Raw genomic sequence first — 14,666 nt, forward strand, 5'->3', positions numbered from 1 at the left:
TTGGCTGAGGATGATCATAAGGTTTATTTTATTGCAAACAGAAACATCCTTTCAGTAGACAGTAGCTATGCTATTTGCATCCAGTTCTACCTCAACTGCTCCAAAAACCTCAAATTTATGTTGGTATAAGTAATTTATGTCACATTCAACAAAAATTGATACATCTATTCACAAGCCATAAAAACAGACTGAATATTTGTAAATACTCTGTTGGCTGTTATTGCTTGAAAAAGCTGCATCTTTGGATTCCTCTTACAGAATCCATGGATATGCCTGAGTCAAACTGCACTGCCACACACACTTTAATAAAATGCTGGAAATATGGTAGAAAAAAATAACACTGCAGCAAAGGATTAGAAAACATGTCACAGCAAAATATATTTTCTTTAAAGAACTTTTATCTGTTAGTCTGACAGCTAATTATCTGGTCTATGTGTTATACTGTAATAATTCCAAAACTGCCAAAGGTTTTGAGATAGTTTTGATGGATATTCAGTATATAAATGCAAAAGTTATTGCTGGCCTGTAACAATATTGCAGATAATGCCTATGTACAACTATCACCATAACACCCAAAAGACTTGGAAGAAAGTAGGATATATATTTTGGATCACCTGTTCAAGTGAAATATGTGAAAGAACTGTATACAAGTTTGAGTCCTAATATTTTCAAAATCATTTCTTAAAAAAAATCAGGGCAATTGTCACTTTAATTTTATCCAATATAACATACTGTTCCTGAAATGTAGAAATCACAGCATTTGCCTTGGGATTATTGAGAGAAAGTGACCCAAAGACAGTATTAATCAAATCTAAAGAAAGGTTTTCTAACTTGTCAGCCATGATTTCACAGGAATCATTCATTTACTGACAACCTTTCAAAATTCTGCAAGATCACAATTCCAATACTTCTGAAATATTGCTGCATTATCCCATAAACCAGAGTCCTTTTTTTTGGTGGGATGGGGAAACAAGCCCTGTAAAAAGAGTAAAATACTCCTGAAGGGATTAATTTAAATATAAACTTTAGACACAAAATCCTAAAATTCAATGGGTTATTACATTTAAAATCAAATATATCCATCCTAAATATTTTTCAATTAATTAGAAAATTGGTAGCCTCTATGTTAGTTTCACCACAGCATACTTCAGTTCCTCAGAGGTGAAACTGTGGCAAACTGTTTTTGACTTTTTCCATTGCTAACCAGATACTTGTTACAAATAGATGCTTGTTAAACTCCCTCATGAAATAACTGTACCTGCGTCTGTAGCTTTGCATCACAAGATGCTAGACTTTGGGACCAAGCAAGATTCACAGCTCAGTGCTGCCGAAACACTAAACTGAATAGGAAATGGTCTGGTCATAAATATGCTAGTTAAAAAGTCTTCACGTAATTTAATACAAGCAAGGGCATCGTACTGAATGTCAGGTGCACAGTTCACTTGAAATTAAAGATGGCTTTCAATAGCAACACATCACTTTACTCTGGAGTTGTGAACCTTCAAACTTGATCAAATAATCTTCATAAGTAAACTTAAAGAACTCACTTCAATTTCACCCAAGTAACTCCGTGGTAGGCAAAGATTGAGGGGACGACAATGAATTACTGCTATCAAATATCAGAGACTGGAATTATTAGTCGTTAGCTGGTGGCTGCTCCAAATTGTACAAAATGCAGCAACAGCCGAGACTCACTCTTCAGTGCAACCCAAAGTTAGACCATAAAATTTTGCAGCTCTTTTTTTTGCTTTACCAATTCTGTGTTTGAATCCTGGTTCTTTTTGCATATTATATATAGTGCATGATAGTGAGATAACTGATTAATCACTATCAAGAGGTCATATTGTAAATTGCTTTTGCTGATCACACAGTTGATATTCGTGTTTGTATCACAGAGCTGCTAATAATATATATATACACACACACACACACTGTTGTCACTGAAAAAGTCACAAGAAATATGGATGTTCAAGGTTGCAATACAATCCTCGTGCTCAGATAATGTTCACAAAGTTATATGTGATCTTCACTCTTCTGCTTTAGTTTCATGTCATCCAAATCCCCATTTGTTGTGCTACCACCTTTAATGCCCTCTTATCTATTATTCTACAGACTTCATTATGTTTTCAAAATTATCACTTAATTAAGTGTTAAGCACTGGTGGATAATTTTACACAAGACTGGTTATGACATTTTGGACTATGTGATCTTTCTTGAATGTTGAACAATGTTAAGTTATATGAGGCACAAAAAAAATTAAGTGGCAGCAACAAATTTGTTTTGTATAGAATCCAATTTTTGTGCTTTTCCTCATATTTCCTTTACTACTATAAAAGAAAAACATTTAAAATATAAAAGGAAAATCCTATCCTCTCTAACTGGACTATGACAGTGCAAAGAAATGGACTTAAAATTTTCCAGTTTTACTGGAAAAACCTTAACTATTAATGTTTTTCAACAGGCTATTTTTGACAGGCTTTCAACACGATCTCAGAGTAAATTTATCATCTGGTCTGACTTCCTGTCAACAATGGCAATTTCTCTATCTACTCTGCTTTAGCAGCACTGTGTAAACATGATCTTCTGACTTCTTGAAAACATGTTAACTTACGGAAGTCAAGGTATCTTGTTTCACGTAAATACAGATCCAAATTCAGAAACTAGACAGTTTTAGAAGACATCTGAATTCTCTGCAGTTTTGTTGTAGAAAGTAGTTTGACAGAAAAAGAAAAAAAAGTTTCCAGCATTTTACTACCAGTTGTATGAGCACATAAAATGTCAATACTACAAAACTTGTATACAAGATAAAAACATGGTATAGATTTCAATTATAAGGCTCGTGCTCTATCACAAAAGAAACTTGTTTCAAATATATTACACAGTGTAATTTCACTGGTTTATACATAAGTGTTTTGTAGAATTCCAATTTTATGTTTGAAGTTTCTATGGGCAAGTAATTTAAAATAATGTCACTCGGCTAGCTGAACTATCAACAGGCAAGAAGTATACAGAACTAATTAAATTTGTACACTTCTAACTGAAGAGTTAATTTAAAAGAAATGATCTCATATGAAAGTTACCCCCAACCCCAGCAGAATGGATATTATCATTCACGTTTTTCATTCAGGTCTTCCTTCCTTAGCGTCAGTATTCCATAATCTCAGAGTTTTGCAGCCATAAAATTGATGTGCGGCTTTGCCAGTGGAAAGAGTGGTAGACTGCGCTTGAACACAGTCATGTCTTCAATTATGCTTGGCTAAAAGAAAAACGGGGTCAGATTGTTCGATTAGGATCTGAAAACAAAGTGGCAGTTGCTGAACAAAGTACCAAACACACAGACACAGTATAGACATTTATAACCTAGCCTGAGGTCACATGACCCATCATGTCTTTTCCAAGAGCAGCCCTCCATCTATCTCCCTCTGCTTCAAATATTTATGTGATTTTCCCTTAAATGATGCAATAATCTCTGCCTCAACCTCCCGCTGTGGTAAAGTATTCCAAGCTCTACCAACTCTCAAGTGTTTAGGATCTGGATTGCACTGCCCGAGAGGGTGGAGGCAGATTCAATCGTGGCTTTCAAAAGAAAATTGGATAAGTAATTTTTTTTTTTGCAGGGTTACGGGGAAAGGGCGGAAGAGTGGGACTAGCTGAAGTGCTCTTGTAGAGAGCAGGCATGGGCTCAACGGGCCGAAAGGCTTCCTTTTCTGCAGTAACCATTCTATGAAATAAATTATTCCTCTCTCAGAACATCTCAATGCCTAACAAGTTGCGTAAGACAAACACCACGAGCCCGTTTTCTAATGATTCGCAGTATTGTAGAGCTGTTTATTTCTTAGTTTGTAGCCACTGGAGGTGGGCTGAGTGAAATTTGGATGTTTTTGACCAAGACAGTTAGAAGAAATAGTTTTTTCTAACCTGCAGCTGTCTGCTTTGTAATGTTTTAAGTGCAGCAACTTCTTGTTATTGTGGCAATCAGGAGAAGACATTTTCTTTCTCAGGGAGTGAATTGAAACTAATTTGTGTACTGCTCCCTGGTGGCATATTATTTTGAATTTCCCAGAATCCAAGCCCCAAATTCGAAGAACTGCCAATCTATTTTAACTTCCTCTACACCAAACAGAACCCAGCAAGTAGCCTGTAGTGGCAGCAGTCCCATCATCCTTTTGACAATATGCAATCATTTGACAAGGATTTTCTTGAATGCAGTAAAATGGCACACTTATTTATTTTTTAAATTAGGTCCCAAGAATATAACACTTGGCTAAGTTGACAGTTTGATCCTCCCAAGGCAAGATGGTACAGCACTTTAAAGAACACAGCAACTGATATCAGACAGTACTGTGATATGGGATTGTACCTATAATTCAACAACAACTTGCATTTATATAGCACCTTAAATGTGGAAAATCGTCCCAAGGCACTTCAGAGAAGTAATACATAAAAACAGATGCTGAGCCAAAGAAGGATATATTAGAAGGGGTAACCAGAAGCTTGGTCAAAGGATAATCGTGAAGGAGGAGAGGGATATGAAAAGGCCTAAGGAGGGAAGTGCAGCTGAAAGCACAGCCACCAATGATTGGGCACAGAGATGGGCTAGAATTTGGGGAGGGTTGTAGAGCTGAAAGAGGTTAGAGATAGAGAGGGGCAAGGGCATAAAAGGATTTAACCTGGAATATTGTGTTCAGTTTTGGTCTCCTAATCTGAGGAAGGAAGTTTTTGCTATTGAGGGAGTGGCGCGAAGGTTCACCAGACTGAAGTCCGGGATGGCAGGACTGACAGATGAGGAGAGACTGGATCAACTGGGCTTGTATTCACTGGAGTTTAGAAGAATGAGAGGGGATCTCAAAGAAACATATAAAATTCTGACGGGACTGGACAGGTTAGATGTAGGAAGAATGTTCCCGATGTTGGGGGAGTCTAAGGATAAGGGGACCGAAATGAGGAGAAACTTCTTCCGTGGAGAGTTGTTGATGCCAGTTTGTTAGATATATTCAGGGAGGGAGTTGGATATGGCCCTTACGGCTAATGGGATCAAGGGGTATGGAGAGAAGGCAGGAACGGGATACTGAGGTGAATGATAAGCTATAATCTTATTGAATGGTGGTGCAGGCTCGAAGGGCCTCCTGCACCTATTTTCTATGTAAATATGAGGATGAGAATTTTCAAGTAGGCAATGTAGGTCAACGAGGACAGGTGGTGGGTGAGTAAAATTGAAGTTTACAGAGTGGAGGATGGGAGATCAGCCAGCATTGGAATAGTTGAGTCTGGTGTAAAAAAAGCCTGGATGAGAGTTATAGTAGCAGATGGGCTGACATTGATGTGGTAGCAGGTGATGCTGCAGCCTTTGTGGTGGAGATACGTGGATGGAACCTCAACTTTGGATCAAATAGGATGCTGAAGTTACGAAGAGTCTGGTTCCGCCGGAGACAAACGTAGTGAGTTTGCGGCAGGGGTATTAAATAGAAAGGAAACAAGAAAAAGTGTCATGGCGGAGCGGGCTCCAATAGCCTGAGAGTCTGGTGGAAGAAAAAAGCAAGTTGACAATAAAGGTGCAGACCACCCCACCAGTAGTGTCCCGATGGGGTGTCCCCACCCTACATACCAACTCATTCCCTCCCCACTCTACTGAAGGAGTTAGAATCCATATAGGTGTATTCTATAATTTTATATTCAAAACACTTCGTCTCATACCTCAACTGAGTTGCCTGTTGTTGACACTAAGCTCATGGCATAAGTGACATGCTGAATGTGGATCATCCTGGATTCTCAAAGTAGCCAGGAGTACATTTACATAGACTGCCAATAAACCGGGTCCCATGAAGCAAACTGATGACCTTGATCACCAATTGCATACACTGGGCACTAGATCCAAGGAAGAAAAGTATCTGTAATATACTTTGCACGAGGTTGTGACTATCCCGATAGAGCGAGACACTGAAGCAGACAGAAATGGATGGCAGCGCAAGAGATAAAATGGATGAATTGCAAATGATGGCAAATCAGATATCTCAGACTTACTAAAACCTAGCTAAATTAGGAAGAGGAGTGGAGAACAGACCTGCAGGGTGTGCATGCTTTGGGAAGAAGAGAGAAGGATGGGGAAATTAGGGAAGATTTATACAACACTGAGGAAAAGGAACTAGGGATTGGCATGGAGTCTTTGCGTTGATTTAGAAAATAGACAGGGCAGGAACGTTAGTGGTAGAAATGTATTACAGGCCACTGCAAAATAAAAAAGGAGGTGGATGTATTGCTGTGGGAGGGTATTAAAAAAAAAAGCTCAGTGCTAAGGCCTCAGTTGTACTGTTAGAGAATTTAAATCTTCAAGAATCTTTTCTTAACCAGGTCAGAGAACCCGTATGTGGGAGGCAATATTGGATTTGTTCCTAACTAATGAAGAGACTGTAATAGCCAAGTTGAAGTAAGTAACATTTGGGATTTAGTGATTATAGTGTTGTTACTATGAGGACGGAACAGAACATAAAGGCAGTTAACAAAATGGATTTTGAGAGATTAGATTTAGAGAAAATGAAATGCTGCATGAAGGAAATAATATGGGAATAATGTTAAAGGGAAGGATGTAGAGAAAACATGGAAAAGCTACAAGGAGATTTTTAAAAACCCATTGTAAGGCAATTTATCCCCGAAACAAGTTAAGGACAAAACTAATAGAGGTGATGAAAGATGCCCTGGAAGCATTAGGGAAAAAGGCGGCACATATAAAAGTCTGAATTGCACAGAAAAGAAACATAGAAAATAGGTGCAGCAGTAGGCCATTCGGCCCTTTGAGCCTGCACCACCATTCAATAAGATCATGGCTGATCATTCACCTCAGTACCCCTTTCCTGCTTTCTCTCCATACCCCTCGATCCCTTTAGCCGTAAGGGCCATATCTAACTCCCTCTTGAATATATCCAATGAACTGGCATCAACAACTCTCTGCGGCACGGAATTCCACAGGTTAACAACTCTGAGTGAAGAAGTTTCTCCTCATCTCAGTCCTAAATGGGCTACCCCTTATCCTAAGATTGTGTCCCCAGGTTCTGGACTTCCCCAACATCGGGAACATTCTTCCTGCATCTAACCTGATAGGGACAACCATCAAATCAAGCAGAAGGTCAACAAACTTGTACAAAGCAAGAAGGAGTTTGTCCTGAAGACAGCAGAAAATATAAATGCCACTGAGAGGGCATTCCTTAAATAGATCAGGAGCAATAAAAGGGTACAGAGGGATGTTGGGCCGTTTACCAATTATGGTGGAGAAGTAGAGTCTGAAAACAGGAAAGTGAAAGCTGTTAAATCATTACTTTTGTGACTATTTTTACAACAGAGGGACAGATGCCTGAATTAAGGTAGTAGTACAAGGGAAAGAGCAAAGTTGGAAAACCTTAGCGTCACATAGGAAGGCATAAGGCAGGTTAAGAAAGCTTATGGTTAAACAAGGTTCCACACACTGGCAATCTAAGAGTACGAGTGCAGTTGGCTTAGAAGATTGAAAATCCCCTATTTTTCAAAGCTAAATGCAATTGGGTAACATCCCAATGGATTGGAAAGTAGCAAAGTAACTCCATCTTTAAAAAGGGAGCAAGAAATGAACCCTCAAATTATCGACCTGTAAGCCTTACATAACTTGTGGGAGAAGTGTTTGAGACACTGAAGAGGGATCATCGAGAAGGACATGGGCCTTCCTATGTGATGTTAAGCTAAAGAGAGCCACCACAAGTTTAGAAAGGGCAGGTCATATTTGATTAATTTACTGGATTTCTTTGAGCAGGATACAGATCCGGTGAATATGAGCGAATCCATAAAGACATTTGACACTATCCTTAAAAAAAAAACCCAGATGGATTCACAAGGTACATGGTCATGGGACAGCTGGCAAAGTAGTAGGCTGGATTGATGTGTGGCTATAACCTTGACAGAAAAGGGTGGCGGTCATGGAGGTATCAGAGTGGAAACTGGTTGCCAGTGGATGCATTGGATTGGGATTGTGTCTGCTGCTGCTGTTAATTTTATATAAGTGTCTTGGAGAATAGCCAAGTTGGCAGATGAGACCAAATTGAATGTGATGGCCAATGATGCTAACCATTGTGCAAGAATTCAAAGGATCTTTGGGCAGAGAAGTGGCAGATGGAGTTAAACACAAATAAGTGTAAAGTCATTAGATTAGGTAAATGTCATGAGACTCGTATCAAACGGCAACGTGCTTGAGGTAACACAGCAGGAAAAAGATCGAAGGGGTGAGGTGAATAAGATCACAAACAGTTTATTATTTACTGGTAGTCAAGAAAATAAATAAGAAGCAATTCTGAAGTTGTTTCTGGCATTGGTGAGACTACGTCTGTGTTCAGTTTTGGTCTCTATATTACAGGAAAGATAAAGAATTACTAGGGGTGGGGGTTAGTCCAAAACACGGCTATGACTCAGAGGACTAGATTATAAGAAAAGATTGTCTACCCTCGAACTGATGAGGGATGTATTTGAGGCTAGTCAATACATTTTTCAGAGTATGGAAAAATTAGATCCAAAGTTCTTCTGTTGGCACAGGATTCAAGCAAGAGGCAATAAAAAAATGTAGGAAAAGAAATTGGGAGTTTAGGCAAAATGTTTTCAGTAAGAGAATGATAGAAATAGGGAATAGATTACTGGGAGTAGAGGAACAGAAAACAGAAGTTTGAGACTAGACGAATTCCAGTTAGTAAGCAAAATTCAGAGCAGTTAATTCCAGAAGTATAGAATCTGATAGGAGGTTTGGACAGGTGGCTAGAGTGGCCTTCTCCTACCCAAAACATTATCATGTTACTATGAAGCACGAAGTGGAGCCAGGAACTTTATCCAGAGGCAGGGAGGGAAAGGTTGAGTGTTAGCATCATTTTGAAGCAACCATCACACATTTCCCAGCTTCAGAATGGCAATGTTAGAAACCTGGATGCAAGTCCCTGACTGTAATCTCAGCCAAGGATCTTGCATAGTATGGGGAGATCAAGCTGGGAAAGGGGAAAAAAATAATAATTTGTGCACCAGTAAAAATTATGGTACAGGGAAATTTCATGCTGGTATCAGTCAACCATGAAGGAAAAAATAATAAGGAAGCGATTTTCTGTTAACATTTGAGGGTTGAGGAGTGATCGAATCAAGGTGTTTAAAATAACGGGATTTGATCGGGTACATGCAGAGAAACTATTTTCTCTGGTGAAGAAATCTAGAATAAGGAGGCATAATCTTAAAATTACAGCTACATCGGTTATGAGTGAAATTAGGAAGCATTTTTTCCCCACACAAAGGGTAGAGAAAATTGGAATTCTCCCTTTCAAAACGCTGTGGATGCTGGGTCAATTGAAATTTTCAAATCAGAGATCGGTAGAGTTTTGTTAGGCAAGGATATCAAGAAATATGGAGAAAAGGCAGGTAAAATGGAGTTGAGGTACCGATCAGCCATAATCTAATAGAATGGCAGAGCAGGCCAGAGGGGCCGAATGGCCTGCTCATGCTTCTATTTTAATGAAGAAAAGCATCATCTCAGTATCGCTGTAAAATACTCAGCTCTATTGATTTTCATGGCTTCATAATTAGTTTCAATGTTTCTGGTTAAAAATAATTTGCAGAGGTCAAAGCTCGACAATGTTGTACCTTTGGCACTGAACACAACTTTAAACAACTTTGGAGTGCAATGGGAAATATAAACAAATTGAAGCTAATTTAAAAGATTAGTGCTAGAACTTCAAAAACACCAAAGGAACTGCAAGTTATTAATTTGTCAATTTAGGAGCTTCCACTCCTCAAGGTATTTCAATGTATGTATTACGGAAGCAGAGAAGGAAGTAAATGGGTCAAAAATCACACTTACCTGGGGCAAGGGCGGCGCAGGAGTCAAGTTGACATCATTTTGACATGGAGCTTGTTCAACAACAGGGCCTAGAATTATATTAGTAATCACACATCAATGACGAGTACTTAAAATGTTCTCAATATGTACACAGGTCGTGAAAATCTAATCTTCGATCTCCACTCCACAGAACTTTGAATTACTGAAAAAATTCACTGTTTTTCAATTGCAATTAATTCAGTTACAAATTCTGCATTTTCACCATTCTGCCAGGATGCTTTCAAATGAAAATTGTACGAGGATACGGGCAGATAGGAAAACTTTAAATGATTGCTCAACTTAATCATACATTCCTTCATAAAAATATTGGGAGAAAGACAGGAGTTGCTGCTGTGAATGTAGATATGCAGCTTGCCCAACCAGCAGCAGGTTTCCCAGGTGGCTGCAATATGTCTAAGACCATCTGAAATTACAGATTAGAGCTACACTGCAGTGGATTTGCTCAGTCAGAGAAATGACTAGAACTGCTCTGGAGCCATGGGGAACCAAAATATCAGTTCCGATGAAAAGGTCGTCAACCTGAAATGTTAACTCTGTTTCTCTCTCCACATATGCTGCCTGATCTGCTGAATATTTCTAGCATTTTCGGTTTTCATCTCTAAATACCAAATTTTCACTGGTTAAATACATTTGTTACTGCATTTTTCCTCCCTGGAAGGATACTTGCTGAGTAACATGAACCAGTACTTTAAATTACATGTAGCCACATGGATAGAGATATATATCTGGGGACAGAAAGTAGTGAGCAGGGCTAAAAAAGGATGATTTTTGGATTGTAGGGATTCATGTGTTGTGTTGTTCCCAAGGAATTGTACCAAAACGCTTTTGTTTGCCATTTACATGCATAATTTTGAAGACACAAAATTAGTGGGTATTACAACTTGAGGAAGAGTGCAGAAGACTGTAGGAGGACAAACAGGCTAGTGAAATGAAGAGATAGGTGGCAGATGCAATGACATGCACAGAAATGTGAAGGACATTTTGGGAAAAAGAACAGTGACAGCAAATGTTAATACTATAAATGTTAATATTCTTAAAAAAGTGGAGGAACAGCAAGATCCAAGGGTGCAGATACAAAGCTCTCTTTAAAAAAAAAAGGAACAAATGCAGGTAGAAAAAAAAAATCAAAAAGGTAAACAGGATTTCAGATTTTATGCATAGGAATATTGAATATAAAAGCAAGGAACTAATGAATTTATACAAGTCATTGATTAGGCCACAGTTGGAATAATGGAGACTCCATTACATGGAAAGGGTATGGCGAAGATTCATTAGAATGGTACTAAGTGAGAGAGGTTATAGTTCTGAATGTATTTTGGAAAAACGGGTCTTTTTCACTAACTGAATATTTGATAATCAAATAGAGGTTTTCACAATTATGAAAATGTTTTGAGATGGTAAAAGGTGAAAAATTGTTTGTACTGGATGGTGAATCAGTAACGAGGAGAAATGGGCTAGAAATTGTTTTTTTGTGATGGTGTTTTTTTCTGGCATTTTTCACCAAAAATACCATTAAAGGGCTAAAATTGGCAACAAAATTTACCAGACGGTAAAAATCGGCATTGCACGAGGATTTGCAGTGGAAACTGCGGTCCTCGTCAACTTTAGCCCGAGGCCTATTACCGCCAAAAAGACAGGCCCTGGAAGGGGAGAAATCACAAAACAAATTGCAAAAATAAAAAAATTAAAAAAAAATCAGAAAACATTCACTATACACTTAACTAATGAATCGCTGAAAAAGAATTTAAAAATAAAAACTTTAACTTACCTTTTTTGTTGGTCTTCATGCCTACTGCTGTTTCTGGGGCTTCAACGCAGGTTTTTCTTGGGCGTTTTTTTTCCACCCTGAGTATGGGTGCGCTGAACTGCCAATTTTAAGCGGTTGCATTTTGTTTGGTGTGGCACGCTGGCGGTCGGCTTTTCAGCGATATTTCAAAACCACAGCGCACAACTTTGGCGAGTATCTTTTACCGGCAAAAAAGGTGAGATATCGCCGAAAAAACGGGTGCAAGGCTGGTCAATTTCTAGCCCAATGGCTCAGGATTATCACCAGAAGATTGAAAGGGAAAGTTGAAAATAATATTTTCCCACAGAGAGCTATGAAATAATGGAATGCTTTATCACAAGTGTTTATTGAGGCAGAGCCGAATCATTTAAAAGGATATAGGATCAGTATTTAATAACAAAGACAGTAAGAGGATATGGGGAAAACAGGGAAATGGCATTAGAGTAGCTCATTCCAAGTGAAGAGCTGTCACCTGCACAGGTACAATGGGCTGTTTCTGTGCTTTGTTTCTTTAAACAGAAGTATACCTCTGAAACTTCCCTTCCCCTTTATAGTAGCGGTAGCATACCATTAGAAAGAACCTGACTTTATAGTGTCAGCATATCTGTCTGGGAGAACAAAGGAAGCAGGGCAAGGTTAGAAGAAAAGTGACATTAATGCTGCTATACGTATTTCAGAAATGCTTCAGGAAGTTCCTAGAGCAGCAGAAACTGCCCCATTTATTTTATTAGCACCAGCTGTATATTTAAACAAATGAACATGCACAAGTACTTTCAAGTTACATACAGCAATTTTTTTGCTGAGGGCTGCCACCTTCCCTATGGCTGGGGATGGTCCATATAGTGAGTGAATCCATTCACTCCACACACAAGCTGTACAAGTTTCAGTTCCTGGGAGATAGGGACCTGCACATGCTTTGAGCACGAAGAGTGGTGGGAGAATTATAACAAGCACCCGAGTATGTATTTTTGGAAAGGGACATTTTCAGCTGATATCCCCCATCATCACCATGTAATGACAAACATTGAATGAATGAATGAATAAATGAACAAATAAGGACAGATCGTTTTTGCAACTTCGCACCTGGAATGCATTAGTGATGCAAAAGAAAGCAGAAAGTGATATCATCCAAGATGGCAGAACAGGCATATAGAAATATCCACTGGAGAGATTCCTGTCAGGAGCATACATAAGGAATTCTGGAACACACTGTGCACAATTTTATGACCACTTAAACTAATGGTCAGAAAATCTCGTACAGCAGACACCTGAATATCTAATGTGTTTTCCGTGGGCGAGGCCCAAAATTGGATATTTACCCATTGGGTTTCATGTGTATGACTAATGACTTGGTGCAAGTTTAACAAATGTTTAGCTACCTGCTTACTGCTAGATCTGAAAATCTAAATAATGGACATGTGGTCTTTTTATAGGACATCCTTGAAAAAAATTAAGTGCAGCCAACCAGATATAATAAACGCACTGCTTATAAAAAAAGGTTTTACATTACTGCACTCGTTTTGATGTTTTTACATGCTGCAGAAATATTGAGAGCTTGTAGATAGGGACATTAGGAGGTTCGAAGCCAGATGGTACGTTTGTTCAGCTGAGGAAAAAAAAATCACACGAGCACAGGAGAAATGAAAATACAGATGGCCAAAATGAAGAGAAATTATTTGGATCCTAAGCCTATGTTACAGATTATTTATCTGCATCTCTTGTGTTCCGTACCACCGGTCACTCCTGTTAGCGATGCCTGCGTCCTCTATGAACTAGAGAGTCTCTTTACTGCCCAATATCTAGCTGAATGATAGCAAGAGCCAAGAACTGTAATACCAAAGTTAACGGTCACTAGACTTAGAAAGTGAGAATGACCCAGTTACAAGTAGAGTTAGCATGGTTTTATGAAAGGGAAATCATGTTTGACAAATTTGCTTGAGTTCTTTGAGGATGTAATGAGCAGGGTGGATAAAGTGGAACAAGTAGATGTTGTGTATTTGGATTTCCAGAAAGCATTCAATAAGGTGCCACATAAAAGGTTACTGCACAAGATAAAAGTTCACGGGGTTGGGTGTAATATATTAGCATGGATAGAGGATTGGCTAACTAACAGAAAACAGAGTGTCGGGATAAATGAGTCATTTTCCAGTTGGCAAACAGTGACTAGTGGAGTGCCACAGGGATTGGTGCTGGGTCCTCAATTATTTACAATCGATATTAATGACTTGGATGAAGGGACCAAGTGTAATGTAGTCAGATTTGCTGATGATACAAAGATGGGTGGGAAAGCAAATTGTGAGGAGGACACAAAAAATCTGCAAAGGGATATAGACAGGCTAAGTGAGTGGGCAAAAATTTGGTAGGTGGATTATAATGTGGGAAAATGTGAGGTTATCCACTTTGGCAGAAATAATAGAAAAGCAAATTGTAATTTAAATGGAGAAAAATTGCAAAGTGCTGCAGTACAGAGACACCTGGGGGTCCTTGTGCATGAAACTCAAAAGGTTACTATGCAAGTACAGCAAGTAATCAGGAAGGCAAATGGAATGTTGGCCTTTATTGCAAGGGGGATAGCGTATAAAAGTTGAGAAGTCCCGCTACAGCTGTACAGGGTATTGGTGAGGCCACACCTGGAGTACTGCGTACAGTTTTGGATCTTCGTATTTAAGGAAGGATATACTTGCATTGGAGGCTGTTCAGAGAAGGTTCACTAGGTTGATTCCGGAGATGAGGGGATTGACTTATGAAGATAGGTTGAGTAGGTTGGGTCTATACTCACTGGAGTTCAGAAGAATGAGAAGTGATCTTATCGAAACATATAAGATAATGAGGGGGCTCGACAAGATGGATGCAGAGAGGATATTGCCAGTCATAGGGGAAACTAAAACTAGGGGACATAGAATAAGGGGCCGCCCATTTAAAACTCAGATGAGGAGAAATTTCTTTTCTCAGAGGGTTGTAAATCTGTGGAATTCTCTGCCCCAGAGAGTG

The 14,666-nt window shown here is 38.9% G+C and overlaps 1 protein-coding gene across 3 annotated transcripts in view; it reads right to left on the reverse strand.

Moving 5' to 3' along the window:
- Positions 1 to 14,666, reverse strand: part of ide (insulin-degrading enzyme) — a 173,055-nt gene continuing 158,389 nt past the window's right edge. For all 3 annotated transcript variants that reach the window (XM_070876812.1, XM_070876811.1, XM_070876810.1), the window contains exons 24-25: positions 9,851 to 9,918; positions 1 to 3,256 (exon numbers count right to left, since the gene is read on the reverse strand). In XM_070876812.1, the coding sequence (XP_070732913.1) occupies positions 3,161 to 3,256; positions 9,851 to 9,918 (164 nt within the window). In that variant the 3' untranslated portion in view covers positions 1 to 3,160. The remainder of the gene's footprint in view (positions 3,257 to 9,850; positions 9,919 to 14,666) is intronic.

The sequence above is a fragment of the Pristiophorus japonicus genome, chromosome 3 (genome assembly GCF_044704955.1).
Source record: "Pristiophorus japonicus isolate sPriJap1 chromosome 3, sPriJap1.hap1, whole genome shotgun sequence".
NCBI classification, from domain to species: Eukaryota; Metazoa; Chordata; class Chondrichthyes; family Pristiophoridae; genus Pristiophorus; species Pristiophorus japonicus.